This window comes from Corvus brachyrhynchos, unplaced genomic scaffold, assembly GCF_000691975.1.
Source record: "Corvus brachyrhynchos isolate BGI_N302 unplaced genomic scaffold, ASM69197v1 scaffold307, whole genome shotgun sequence".
Lineage (NCBI taxonomy): Eukaryota > Metazoa > Chordata > Aves > Passeriformes > Corvidae > Corvus > Corvus brachyrhynchos.
The window spans coordinates 4,142,398-4,157,314 of NW_008239288.1; the positions used below are offsets into that span (position 1 = coordinate 4,142,398).

The 14,917-nt window shown below is 45.5% G+C and overlaps 1 protein-coding gene across 3 annotated transcripts in view; it reads left to right on the plus strand.

The window, feature by feature from the left end:
• Positions 1 to 14,917, plus strand: part of SFMBT2 (Scm-like with four mbt domains 2) — a 103,884-nt gene that overhangs the window by 69,171 nt on the left and 19,796 nt on the right. For all 3 annotated transcript variants that reach the window (XM_017740393.1, XM_008638391.2, XM_017740392.1), the window contains exons 10-15: positions 2,236 to 2,318; positions 5,600 to 5,726; positions 9,884 to 9,997; positions 11,293 to 11,335; positions 11,932 to 12,002; positions 13,123 to 13,262. In XM_017740393.1, the coding sequence (XP_017595882.1) occupies positions 2,236 to 2,318; positions 5,600 to 5,726; positions 9,884 to 9,997; positions 11,293 to 11,335; positions 11,932 to 12,002; positions 13,123 to 13,262 (578 nt within the window). The remainder of the gene's footprint in view (positions 1 to 2,235; positions 2,319 to 5,599; positions 5,727 to 9,883; positions 9,998 to 11,292; positions 11,336 to 11,931; positions 12,003 to 13,122; positions 13,263 to 14,917) is intronic.

Sequence of the window (14,917 nt, forward strand, 5' to 3'; positions counted from 1 at the left end):
GTCACCCAGACCAGAGCGCTGAGTGCCACGTCCAGTTGTTTCTTGACCACCTCCAGGGGTTGGGGACTCCACCACTTCCCTGGGCAGCTCATTCCAGTGCCTGACAACCCTTTCAGTGAGGAAATTCTTCCTGATATCCAACCTGGCCCTCCCCTAGAGCAGCTTAGTGCCATTTCCTCTCCTCCTGTCCCTGTTCCCTGGGAGCAGAGCCCAACTTCCCCCGGCTGCCCTCTCCTGTCAGGGCCTTGTGCAGAGCCACAAGGTCCCCCCGGAGCCTCCTTTGCTCCAGGCTGAGCCCCTTTCCCAGCTCCCTCAGCTGCTCCTGGGGCTCCAGCCCCTTCCCCAGCTCCATTCCCTGCCCTGGACACGCTCCAGCCCCTCAAGGTCTCTCTGGCCGTGAAGGCCCAGAACTGGACGCAGCCCTGGAGGTGCAGCCTTGCCGTGAAAAGGCCACATACAGGTCAAAGCTTGTTTGAAATCAGTTCCTGGGTGTTCCCCTTCTTAGAATCCACCTTGTGCTGCAGCAGTGAGTTATTTTAAATTCTCCAGCTGCCCTCCAGCTTCCATCCCTGCTGAAGCCTAAAGAGAAAGGTCTTCCAGTGAATCCAGTGGTGCAGGACCAAGCCAACAGGTGGTTGTGTGGTGACAACACAGTCAAGTTTTAATACCTCACTGAAACCTCTTTAATGTGCCTTTTCCATCCGCTCTGCCAAGATCTGTGTAGCTTAAAATGGAGATGCAAAACCCATCCATGAGGGGTTTAAATTGGAGATAAAAAAAGAGATGGAGAAGAAGTGTGAAGAAAATACTGTTGAAGAAATTGTTAAAAAACAGTGCAAGGTATTGTTTTGTATGAAAAAAGAACATTCTTTATAAGTAACTGCTCTTTTTTTTTTTCTTCCTTGTGCCTGTTTAGTTTTTTAGTTATTGTGCACTTTAATGCCCCACAGAAACAGGCATCTTAGCTCAAGGCTTTATCTCGGTAATTTGTTTGTCATGAATGCAATTACTAGGATTAGAAATCATCTTATCCCAGATACTTGGATCTTAGCAGGATGCTTGGCACGTTGTTTTCAAAAAATTTACCTACTTGTTTTTGGGATCTGGCAGACTGATAGGGGATTACACTTGGTATTCCAGTCCTTGCCCATAAAAAAAGTCACAATTTTCATTGTCATGAATGATTCATTCACATTTGATCTTGAGTGTCCCTTTTTGACTATCAATGCAAAAGGCATTTAGGGATGTTCTCTGAAATGAGGCTGGGCTGAGATGCAGGGAAGGGAGATTGAGGGGAGATTTTGGCCTTTGAGTGACTCTTGAAACTTTCCAGTGAGAGTAGTTCTGCAATAATGTCATTAGAATATCCAGAGGCCCCTGGACAGGATTAGCACTCACTGTTTTCAAGCCCTGTAAAAAATAGAGACTAAGACACAGGCAGAAAAGGCCCCAAAAAGCAAATTTAAAAACCCATTTCTGTCCGAAGAATTTATTGCCTAAATAGCCAAGTAAGAATAGTGGGTGCACAGAGATCTGATTTGTCTTTCTGTGATGCGACTCCTTGAGAGATGCTCAAGTTAATGAATCCCTTTATTTTACCTTGAAGCAGAGGCTGAAGGGATCATCTGCTTGCTGAGACTGGGAGATCTGTGCTCATTTTCCAGCTCTGCTCCAGATTTCTGTAACATTTTTACTGTGATGGGGTTCAGCTCACACACCCTGAGCTGCTGGGGAGTCAGGGAGGGTATATCAATGAAGAGAGGAGAATTTATCTCCTGCTTTGAAAGAGAGGATGGATCAGCTTCTGATTGTGCTGATCCTCTCCCTGTCCCCTCCTGAGGGACCAGCAAATAACCCATGTCCAGACCCATCTTTTGGACATCTGAAAGGAGAAGAAAGAAGTCCGTGACTAGCCCCATGTGGAAATTTGGGACAGTGGCACTTCTCATTAGTTATGGGTTTATTAAAAGTTGGGAGATGCTAACAGAAAAGGGAAAATAAGGAAAATAATTATGTCTTACTACTTTTTAGTGGAGACTTGGCAGTGAAATGCAGGAGGTTTGTGAGTGGAGGCTAGAGAAGCCATTGTCTCTCACAGTGTACAAGCTGACACTGCACAGGTCACTGAGGCAGGATGAGATGCTGAAACACAGATGTTCATCTGCTTGGGGCACATTTTGTCCTCTGTGGTGTGGAGTGGTGGCTGATGGCTCTTTTTGTTTTGTCCCCCTGCAGGTTACTCTGGTCAGGACTTTGACTGGGCAGACTACCAGAAGCAGTGTGGAGCCGAGGCAGCACCTCACCTGTGCTTTAGAAATGTAAGTTCTTCCTTTTGCTCCAGTCCATCCATGTGAAACAAAACAGCTTGCACAGAAAAGCTGCTGCAAGACTTTGGGAGGTTCCCCCAGGCTGCCTTAGGAAGGAAACTGGAGGAATGTTCCAGGTCTCCAGCCCTAAAAGAGAAAAAGCTTGTTTTAGTCTTGCCTTTATCTGTAATTATCCTGCTCTTCATCCCCTATCTGGTTGTGTACAGCACAAAAAGGATCTCAGCTGGTTATTGCAAGTAATTCAAGTGCTACTAAAAATAATCTAGGTAAAGAAATTGCGTAGTACCATTCGCTCGTTTTCACATTTTGGGTGTTTTCTCTGTATCCCAGGGGGCATACATTTAACCAAACCACATGTATTTTAAGCTAAATGTGTGTTGAAAATGTGTGAGAGAAGTGATTAACCCTCACGGATGCTTTGGTCTTTGGGACAGTTCATGTCCTTCCTTGATGCAGCAACAGTGATGTGAGAGTGATGGATGCCATTAAGATTCACAGCTTTTGAAATAATCTTTTGCCGGCTGTTTTATGGCAATGACAGTCCTGTGTGGCTTGATCTGACAGGTATTCATCACTTGGGGAAAGGCAGATGTAGCCTTCTGCCTCTTCCAGTAACCTGGTGCTCTTCTTCATGTGCCCATCAACTGATGGAGGTTAAGATCCTGTCTGTAACTGAAAATGTTCCTGATGGTGGTACCTAAATGTTACTAGTGTACCTAAAATGAGCACAGAAGGCTTTGCAAAATAAAGTGGTGGTGTGAATGATGTACAGGCAGGTATCTGTAGGAATTGTACAGCTTTTCACTGTACTCAGAGGTCACAGGACTGAGGGATGGGGTGTTCACGGAAAACAGAATGGAGACAGACACCAGCTGCGGTTTTCCATGGCCTCCCTCATCTGCCTGGGGCAGCCTGGCTTGGAAGCTTTGATGGTGAATTGGTGATTTTTTTTCTTGATGAACTTAGAAGACCTGTACCATGAAGAGAGTCATGAACAGAGTTACTCTGGTTTGACCTGGGAGTCAAACCAGAGTAAGGATTTCTTTGCCCCATTTGTTGTGCTGTCCTACGCAGAACCCTCTTCCTGAAGGAACTTCAGGCAAAGATTTCCAGCAGTGCTGAGGGTAGTGGGGCAGTGCTGCCTAACACCAGTACAGTGGGGCTATTTTTGCATTTCTTGTGTCCTGCAAGCACCCCTGCTTTTTCTTTACATCTCTCTTCATGTTGCCACGTAATGGATCTGTTCTCTCAGCACTGGCAGCCTTGAGAAAAGTCTCTGCATAACGTCCTCTAAGATTAAGTCAGGTCTGAGCACTTTCTTTATCCTTTTTTTCTTTTTTTTAAGGAAACATTCACCAGATGAGCATGTGTCTGTTACTCTTTCACTCTTAATAACACGATTCTTTGCAGAGGGAACTGCTCTGTTGTCACTTGTGCAGCCTCCTGGCTGGTTGGTCCCCTTGATTTGTGGCTGTGAGGGGCTCTTTGATGGAAGCTTTTTTCATCTCCCACCTCGTGCAGGCAGACGTGGTGCTGGCAGTGAAGGTGCTGTAGCTGTTTTCCCGGGAGGGATTTTTAACAAGGAGAGGCAGTTATGAAATGGATTGACGTGCCCAAATGCTTAGTAAAATAAACTCCACCTAACTGTTTTGCCATTGATTCTGTACAAATGAGCCTCCAGCACCGAATTGCAATGAAAGGAGCTGGGGTGATGATAAATGGCGTTTCCTTGTTAGGGAACATAAAAGGCATTTAAACAAACTCAGCCTGCATTCCTCCAGCCCTGGCCATTAGCAGCTTTTACAGGGTGAAGCTGATCTGCGTGCTGAGCAAGGCTTGAGGCAGTCCAAACTGTGTGAGAGTTCCTGCAGCCCTGGCCATTAGCAGCTTTTACAGGGTGAAGCTGATCTGCGTGCTGAGCAAGGCTTGAGGCAGTCCAAACTGTGTGAGAGTAGCAGCATGTTCTTGGATGGGAAAGAGACCAAAGCCACGAGGTTTTAGTCTATAAAAGAGCTCTCAATGGCTGTTCAAAGTGAAGTGCCCATGGCCCTTGGTGTTGCACTAACAGGAGAAGGGTTGAATTTGAGCCTGGCTTCCAGTTTCTCACATAGGATGAGAGGTTGGTGTCATTTTGAGTCAGTGACAGTTATTACCCATCCCAATTATTGTTAGCAAAAAATCCCATCCCAGAGGGGTAAACCTTTCTACTGTGTGCAGAGAGATGCAGAGCAGGTGGGACAGAGGGGAGGAAAATCCAAGGAAGGGAAAGCCCTGGCATGGCCACAGGTATTGCATTAGTGAGTTTTCAGGGATGGTGCTGGGGGAGATAACTGGGAAGGGACTGAGCATAAGTGACAGTAGGGGACACTGGAAGGAACAGTGGCAGTGAGCACAACTGGATCCATCTACACTCCAGCCAATGACCTCATGTACCTGGAAGCCTTGTTCATTGAACTGAAAATAGAATCACAGGATGGTTTGGGTTGGAACGGACATTGAAGACTGTCTAGTTCCAATCCCCCCATCCCATGGGCACTGCTTCCACCCACTAGATGGGGTTGCTCAGGGGCCCATCCATGAAAACTCCATGAAGAGAAGGTTACTCAAATTTCTTCAGCTTCAGTCAGCTTGGGTGACTGAATATATGAAGAGGTTTCTCTGGTCTCAGGCAAGATGGTTTTTTGCTTTATAAGGTTTCTCCTAGCAAGGTGAGAGATGCTTAAGCACAGGAGTTCTGGGAACCCTCTGGGTAATATCACATTAACAGCAAATGCATCACTGGCAAGCATTCAAACATGCTTGGAGCTGATGTGGAACAACTTCCTCCCAGTCTCCTAAGAGTTAGGGATAGGAGTAGAACATGACATGCATTGCATCATTGATTTGTTGTCGTAACTGATTTTTCATGTGGGTGGCATGGGCTCCTCTCTCCACAAGTCCACAGGTCCCTGCCAGGAGCCTGCTCCAGCACAGACTTCCCAGAGAGCCCCAGCCTCTTTTGGGTACCCATCTGCTCTGGCATGGGGTCCTCCAGGGGCTGCAGGTGGATCTCTTCTCCCCTGTGGACCACCATGTGCTGTGGGGACACAGCTGCCTCACCATGGGCTGCACCAGCCCAGCTCTGATTTGCCTCGGGATGCCTTTGCATTCTTCAGGGTATCCTGCCCTTCCAGTGGAAAGCAAACCATGCTCAATTTATGCTTCCCAGCAGACAGTCTGGTTGGAGTTGTGCTGCACTGCTGTGTTTCAGCATTGGCTCTTGACTCTTTCAGACGTCCTTCAGCCGTGGCTTCACCAAGAACATGAAGCTGGAGGCGGTGAACCCCAGGAACCCTGCAGAGATTTGTGTGGCTTCCATCACCTCGGTGAAAGGCCGGTTGATGTGGCTGCACCTGGAAGGTACGTGCTCTAAAGGCTGCTTGTGTTTGCTTCACTGACTCTCTTAATTTTGTCCTTCATCCTCTGCACAAAATTGCTCTCTCCAGCTTTTCAGTTTTATACACATTGACCAATAATGTGTCGTGAGGAATTACATTTCCCTGCTCTTTCTCTGGGGGAGCTGCAAGCTCTTCCACCCTCCCATCCACAAGGTCTTTATCACCATGATAACAACCTCCTCCCTGCCATCATGATACACCTTCATCCTGGGAGTGGAAGTTTGCCTCACTTGTGCAGCTGAGACTTCCACAGCAATTCCCAACCTGACAATTTGTACAAGAGGAGAGGTCTCCAATCAAAGCCCTTAAAGTTGGTGAAAACACTGCCAGGTAACCCCGAGTATCATAGTTCCTCCTGAGTGTTCGTTTTTGGTAGAGCTGTGTGCAATGGCAGGGTTTGTTTTTTTTCTCTAAGATAATTGTTTGCCTTCTAGCTCAACGTAGCAACAGCTCATCTGCAGCCTGGTCTGGACACAGGGCAAATATTTTTTTATAAGAGCTGGAATCAACACTCATTTGAAATTCCATTCTCACTAAGGCTGTTGTTGAATTTACCCCCATCTGGGCAAGGAATCTGACCCATTTTGGCAACTTCTTTTCTTAAATGACCAGGTACCTTCACTTGTATATGCCAAAGACGTGGATAGATGCAGGAAGAGGGCAACACACTCCCATCTTGCTTCCTTCTCTCATCTCTTTCTCCCTGCCTTTTACTTTTTAATTTCTTAAAGGACGTCTTTTTACAACTTAGCATAAAGACACCCTGTGTGCATCTCCTTTCTTTTGAGTTCTGATATATAGATGCTTTAAGCTTGGTTTATATCTCAATACCAGAAATGGAATGATCTGTAGTAAACAGAAAAGATGCAAAAGACTGCAAAAGATGCAAAAGACTGGGGCATAAAAATTTTGCTGCTGTAGGAATACATCACTACAGTATGCACAGTGTTATGCTAAAAGCAGGCATTAAAAAAAAAAAAACCCACAACCAAAACACGCCTGCTTGCAGAGTTGTAAAATAAATGTGGCTTGAAGTGTGGCATGGGTTTTTTTGACTCCATTAATACAATGTTGTTTCTAACTGATTATTTATATTCTGGAAGCAGCAAGGCTCCCCAGCTACCACAGGAGCCCCTCGCTGAACACCTCGAGTCCCGTCATTTATCATGGGCACCTCTGAAGCTTTCATTGTTGCCCTCCCAGTTTCCCAGTTTGACAACCTGGGCTGCAGCCATAAACCAGGAACACAGGAGTTAAGCAGGGCAGAGTTAGACATGAGGGAACATTGTGTGATAAATCACACTTTGTACAGTAGCAAAACCCTAAACTCGAGGGTGAGCGTTTAATGAGCAGCAGTGCTGTTCCCCCGTGGTGGAGGAGAAGCTCAGGACTGATGGGATGCTCTGCGCTTTCTGCTACTTTATTACTCATCATCTGCATTGTTAATTTTTACTGGTTCATTTTAGATTTTAGAGCTTGAAGCTTTCTGGTTTGAATTTATACAAGTAATAATGCACGCTCCCTGCACAGCCCAGGAATTTGAGGAAAGCCCTTTGGTTAATCGCTTCCCCAGGGGGGCTTCCTGAAATTTCCCCTTCTACAGTTTTCTAGAGTCGCTGCTCTGTTCTGCCCATCCTGTAAGATTCATAGCTGGACACAGGCATTTTCCTCACCCTGTTTCCAGTCTTCTTATTTTCCCTTTAACCTCCCAATTCCCATGGACACTAATGGCTCTGAGAAGAGAGCAGCATAAAACGCAACAAATGAAACTAATGAGTCTCAAAAAAGCTGTTTTCCACTCATTTGAGTGAGGCCAAAGGAAGCAGTGAGATGTTGGGAGTGGAAAGCAGGGTTATCAATTGCCAGAGGGTGCAGTGCCAGGGTCTTACAAGAGGAATAGAAGTGTTGCAGGAGAACGGGCATTGTGGTGCTTTCTTGCTCCTCAGGGTGGCTGCAGCTGTAAACTTGGGAACCAGAATGTTCATAGAACCATTTTGGTTGGAAAAGACCCTTCATGTCACATTTATTGTTGCTTGCAAGCAGGAAAGTACATTTGATCTGCTTACTTTATTATAATAATTTAGAACTGTAGAATCATTAAGGTTGGAGAAGACCTCTGATATAATTAAGTCTGTTTTGTGAGACTAGCACCATTACAGTAATGAAGTAATGGGTATTCCCAGACCTGGTGACATTTCAGTGGGGTCTGTGTTGATTTCTTACTCTTTTTAGGGCTTGATCCAAGGCTTGCTCACGGTGTGTGTGTCTGGCCACTGAATCCACTGTTCTCACATCAGCTCCTGGCCTGGATTTGTGCTGTCAGGTGAAAATGTTTTCCCCACTGGAGAGTGCAGCTTTCATTACATTCAAACTGAGCAGTGACCACGTGGTATTATCTTGTGGAGGGAAATGGTTTTGCAGAGAATTTCAGCTGCTGAAATCTTGTATTCCCCATATGCCTTCATCCTGTCCTCTTCCCTTCCCCATATCCCAGTGAAAAAGACACTGTATTGTCAATGTATAGTGCGTGACCACAATGCAGGGCTCAGAGAAACGCCATCAAGACACCCATGAATCTACACAGACATCATGATTGCGTTTTTTAGATTATTTTCTCCAGCACTGTGATCACCAGCACCTATTTCCCTGCCTCCTTTGGGTTTTTCATGCAGCCGCACACTCTCAGAGCAGCAGGTTTATTACTGATCCAAATGCTGCACCTCAGCCTCGGTGCTGTTCCCATCACAAAGTTCAATTACTGTTTCAATTACACCACAAGCCCTTGATGAACATTCATTAGTGGGAAGCTCCCTGTAGTCATCTGGCTGTGCGCAGTCAAACACTTGCTGCCTCAAGCAGGAGGCAAAGATGTTGTAACAGATGCCAAGGCAAGGGTGATGCAGGGGAAGCTGCTGATCCCTTGGTCCCTTTTGTTAGGAGATCACCTCCTGCTGGTGCTGGAGCTGCCTGTCCTGGGGTGGAATTGATGGGAGGAGGAGGTGAAGTTGCTGGCCCAGCTGTGCCAGTGCAGTTGAACTTGGAGTAGTTAAATGGTGCATTGACTCAGGACACAGAGTTGTTTTTGAAACAACTCAAATCCAGCAGTAATATTTTTATTGGATTTTGGGTGGAAATCAGGTAAATTAGGAAAAAAAAAAAACAGGAAAAATTTCTTCACTGAAGGGGTGTTCAAGCACTGGAACTGCCCAGGGTAGTGGTGGAACAACTGGCCCTGAAAGTGTTCAAAAAACATGTAGATGTGGTGCTGAGAGACATGGGTTAGTGGTGGGCTTGGCAGTGCGTGGTTAATGGTTGGGCTTGATGCTCTTGGAGGTTTTTTCCAACCTAAATATTTCTTTGGTTCTATGAATGGGACCCACATAAATGAAGACAGGAGATTGTCTTCTAAAGGAGGTGTAATGACCAAATTGGAAGGTACTTGCTTTAAATAGACACTTCAGGTGAAGTTTTGGAGTCAGCATTGTGCCAGAGACCATGGTACATGTGCCCCATTTGGGGTTTTTATACTGCTTCTCTCCTGTTGCGTGATCAGCTGTTGTTTCATGTGAGGAACCCTAGGAGTATTTAGGGCACTTCTGGACAGAAGAGGGGCCAACTCTCACCCTTAAAAAATGGGACTCAAGGGCAGAGCTGTGCAAAAAAGCTCCAGGGAAGCACTGGGGCATAAAAACCTCTCTCTCACATTAGCTACCACCCTGTGAAAACCTAAATATACTCTCTTACCATTAAGAGCAAGCACCCAGCAAGTCCTTCTGACTCACTTATGCAACCTCACAAAAAATCCGAGGGTCAGTCAGGCCATCTTGTTGAGAGAGGTCATGTCTGTTTAACCTCCCTGACTTTTGGCTGCTTCACTGCACACCCTCAAAGTGCTCTTGTGGGGTTTTCCTCTGGGCCACATGGCACTGTAAATGCAGCAGCCCCATCCTTGCTGTCTGTGCAAAACTGAAGATGAAATGGTGCCTGATTTTGATGCAGGGAAGCGGATTTATTTTTACACGCTCCATCATTCGCTTCCCTGGGCTTTGCATGGGTGCTTGGATGGCTCTGAGCTTGGTGTTCCCATGCCTAAATCTCATTATAAATTTGTGTTTATAGGTTCACAGATGCCCTCTCCAGAGTACATTGTTGATGTGGAGTCTATGGACATTTTCCCTGTTGGTTGGTGTGAAGCAAATGCTTATAACCTCACCCCACCACACAAAGCTGTTTGTAAGTACAAGGAGACCTGAGCAGTGCAGATGTTACATCAGTGGAAATATCAGGGTTTCTGCCTTAAATCTGTGATGCCATTTTTGACACTATCAGCCTACCCAGTAGACCAATAACCAGGCTGGAAGTGTACTGCGATAAATGGTAATAAATCTAATTAGTGACCAGACTGGAATTATGCAGTTTGTATTTGTCTCTGTGATCGGCCCCTCCAAAAATGGGATTGTCTCTGCTGGGAAAGGCTGTTCCATGGTTTGGGATTGCAGGGTGAGTTGCGGGTTTGCAGAGGAATTGTTGATCAGTGGGGTTGTCAGAGGGAAACCAGGTTTTGTTGCTTTGAGCCAAGTTCACTCAGGCAGCTGAGTGGATTAGGGACAAAGACCTCAAATTGGAAAAAAACCCCATAAAATATGAGGTGGAATGGACATACAGAGGCCATCCATGTGCCCCTTTCCAAAACAGGATCTGCTCCATCTAAATGGAGAAATAATTGCTGCCATTCTGTGATGGGGTTTCTGCCCTTTCCCAGGGTATCTGTCCTTTATTTCACTGCCCTTGCCAGCTCAGAGATTTTCCTAGCGTTCAATTCAAATCCCCTCGCAGCACAATTAAGCCCACAGTGTTTTGTCCTGCCTCCAGTGCATATTAAGACAAATTTCTTCCCTTTCTATTTGCATTTGAAGGCAGTTCATGAGAGCTCAGTGGCTTGGTGGTGTTCTCCTGTTCCAACATATCCAATCTCAAGCCATGAGGTGAAAAACTGGCCTCACTGTTTGTATTAATTAACATCCGAAAGGCGAATTTTAAAATGTGTCAGCCCTTTCGAAGAGTTAAATATGCTTAAGTTAAAAATCAGGCAGCCAGAGCCTAATTTAGGAGAATACTGCTATGGCAACATTATGCAGCCTTATCACAATTTATAGCTGGGGATAAATTATACTGGAGGTAATCATGCTTGTAAAATGTAATCTTATCCATATGTGTTTCTGTATGGAAAAATATTTGTGTTTTTATTTTCATTTTTTTTCTTTTATGGTGATCCCATAAAACACAATATTAGCATTCCAGAGGAAAGATTAAATGTATTATTACATCCTTAAAGTAGGTTTTAATGATGTAGTGACTTACTTAAAAAATACCAAGAAAAGATGGTGATAGTAATTAAGTACCATTTCATTGTGTTCGAAGTCGTTTTATAGTCAGTGCATTTACACAGCTTTTTATGCATTCTGGGTGTACTTTATAGGACAGAAGGGTAAAACACTATTTTTTTCTTCCTTGCTTCATTTTTGCAGTGCGAAGGAAGAGAAGAATTGCAGTTGTGCAACCAGAAGAACAGTAAGTTGGGGTTTTTTTTTTGTTATTTAAGGTGGTATTTCTACAGGAATGCATCAGGTCTTCCAGTGGGGATAATACACAGCAGCTGTGTGGCTTGGTAACTACTGCCCAGATACTGCAGCACAGTCAGCAAGAGGATTCTTTGAAATATTTGTTAGCATATTAGAAGGTCTCTGAAACAGCAATTTTTTGCTGGTTGGGGCTCCACAGCCCCTGTCTGATGGCCAGCAAGGGATGCTTAGGGAAGATGGACATGTACCAGGAGGGCATTTTCCCTGTCTAGCCCTTGCAGTTTGTAGAAACTTGAATTTAAGGGACTTAAGTGAGAATAGTTGAAGCCTGGAGGTCTAAAGCTGACACATCAGAGTGTATTTTTGGAGAAGGGGTGGATCTGGGTTCTTCATCTGCAATACCCTGGTCTGTGATAAACCACATGGAAGTGGAATTGTGTTGGAGGTATCTCCATTCCTCATCCCAGGCTGTTGCTGGTGTATCTCTTAGTCTAGCCTGAGGGCAGGTTCTGGCCCTTTGTCCTGTCTGACACTATTAAGAACACCAGATACACTATTAAATGCACTCAATTGCTCTTTAAACAGGTTACCATCCTCAGTGCCTGTTGAGAAAATACCTCATGACCTCTGCCCGGTTCCTCAGCCAGACACGACAGGTAAAGATCTTTACTTCAAAGACCCATGTCCTGTATGGAAGGGGAGGACCCCAAAAAGGCAGTGAGTTTCATAGTGCTGGGGAGATGGAACCACATCCTCAGGGGGTGTAAAGTGGAGTGAACCCACCTGATGTACAGCAGGTGAGGGTCTGGTCCTCCATGTGTCTTGCTGGGGCTATCAGTTCTCCCGGAGCTTGCCCATTTCAGGTAATGATATTAAGGCTGGTGAATCTCTCTGGTGGAGGTGGGTGCAGGTTGTTAATTGACACCCATGAAATTGGGTACAGCAGGACCTGATGGATCCCTCCTCAGGACTGTGTGGTGTGGCTGCTGCTTCTGTTTAAGGCAGATTTCTCTCCCCTTTAGCAATGGCAGGAGGTTCTGAGTGCAATATTCATCCAATTAATGGCGTAAACCCAGCACCAGGGACAGGATTTCACACTCTTTATTTCAGCAGGCTGTGGGATAAATGTTGGCATTGCAGCCAACACCCCGTTACAGTAGGATGGGGAGAATCAGGGTCTTTTTGGGTATGATAACCAAAAAAAGTGGATAACCACTTTGAAAGCATGTGAATCACATCTAGAAATTCCTGTTTCTCTCCATGGGCTATAAAGGAGCCCAGAGTAATTAGCCTAGACAAGGAAAACTGCTCTGCAGACCCATGTCGGGTCAGGGAATGGCACTGCAGTGCTTGCTGGGTTGGACAAGAGCTGAAGAGAGGTTTCTAGGGCTCTCTACTGAGAGAATGTTCTCCCTGAGCTGATTGCCTGTCTTTGAGACTCAGCTCGTACATCCCTTTCTGGCAGGTTGCAGTGAGTCACTTATGTCCACCTGCAGTGTGAGTTCTGGAAGAGGCCTGTCTCATGACATGGATGAAATCCATTCCCTGTCCTCCTTTCTGTAGGGTGTGCAGCCAAATCAGTCACTCTTAAAAACACTCACTTTTCCCATGCTGAACAGATTTGAGTAGCAGGGGCTTCCCTCCCCTCTATCCCAGGGTAGAAGTTTGTGCCTCCTTTATTCTCCTCCCCTTCCTCCCACATCTAGGGGGAGGAAGCACCCTTGATTTATGCTACAAAAGTGCTACAGGCACATCACTGCTGCTTTCTTCTTGCAGGCACCATCAATGGGAGATACTGCTGCCCCCAGCTCTACATCAACCACCGCTGCTTCTCAGGTCCATATTTAAACAAAGGCAGGATCGCAGAGCTACCTCAGTCTGTGGGGCCTGGCAAGTGTGTGCTGGTCCTCAAGGAGGTATGGCCCAGCTCTCTTTTGGGGGGATTTCAGAGGGAAGTATGGGTCATGCCAGACCCAGAATTTGCAAACAATGCACCTAAATTTGTCCTGGAGTGGTTTCCACAAGGCAAAACTGCAAGCTGGGAAGAGGGAGCAGGTTTGTGCTTTGTGGGTTTTGGTGGTTCTGAAACATGGGGAGTTCTTTTGGTTGGGAGCAACTTTTGTGTGGGTTGCCATCAACATAGGAGCAACTAGCCGTGTCATGGAGACGTGGGCATCTTGTTTTGGAGACGTAAACAACTTCCCAAGGAGCAGGACAATGGCAAGGGCCCAGCATTGGGAAGTGTTACTTGGCAGAAAAAATTCAAGCTTCTTGTGGCCATAAACTCAAGCTCGTTCTGGCCGTGGGAACCAGTTCCAAGTTGTGGAAAGGGTAAAGAGAAGACATTCAGGGTGATGCTATAGGGGAGGTGCACCTGATTCCTGGTGAGATGAGAGAGGTGCCAGCAGCTTGGAGAACCATGGGCAGGATGGGGGTGAAAAAATGCAGCACAACTGAAGTTCCTGATGCTCCTCAGCCCTTTGCGCCCAAGGCCTTGTCCTTACCTCCACCACTGATGCAGTGAAGCATCATCCTGTGTGTGTACTCTTGAATCCCAAAGTCTCAGGTGAGTAACAAGTAACTCTTGTGCTGTTTAGTGCCAAACTTATTTTTACAGCCTATCTGTTCCTTATTCCCAGTGCCAGCACAAGTTTTCTGCTGGGACCACAGGCTTATTGTGGTTTCTTTCACTGTAAGAGGCAAGTGAGGTGGCAATGCCTGTGGTTTGACATCAGCTGCAAAGTTTGTCTCATTTCTGAGGTATTTTGTTGGAAAACAGGTTGACACCTGGAGCCAGATACAGTGGGACAGCAGCTATTGCCATCCAGCCATTGCACCTGGGCTGAAAAGTGGTGACTGTAAGGTAGCTATTCTGTATAGTAAGGGCTGGCTTGAAGTTAAATTAAAATAAATACATTGTCAGCTTTAGATTTAGTTCTGGGGTCAGAATATCTAAGAAGCACTTACTAACAGTTCTTCATATATGCCAAGGACTCCTCAGTGGCATTGTGAAATAAAACAAGGTGTCTTCTTAAGACTCCAGATGATCTATAACCCACCACATCTTAGAGAAATATGCTGTAAAGATTAATTAGCCTCATTGCTTACTGCTCTTACTATTTTTAAGACACTTTTCTCTTTCTCTATTTAAAAAGAGAATGTACTGTGACAAAAGATGCCTTTTAGATCCTTGATCATCTAATGAAAGAATCCCAAGTAACTCTTAATGCTCTACTCTCTCTATCCCACAGACACATCAGTTCTCCAAGTTAAAAAAAAAAAAAAATTAAGTTTACTGCCCTGCCTTGAGGCTACCCTGGGATTTAGCATCTCTTGTTAGGTAGGAGATGTGGGATTATCTCTGAGAAAGAGGAGGGAAATTGAGTTTCTCCTCATAAGAATGCTGATCACTGAGGTCTTGAACAGGAGAAAAGAGGTGTGATTATAGTTTTAGCTGTGCATTGTCAGTGATATCTTCTGCGAAAACTTCACTGAGGGTCGAGACCATTTAAAGGGGGATGGAGATGGGAAGTGTGTGAACATTAAAGAGCTGTGATGGGAAGAAAAGTGC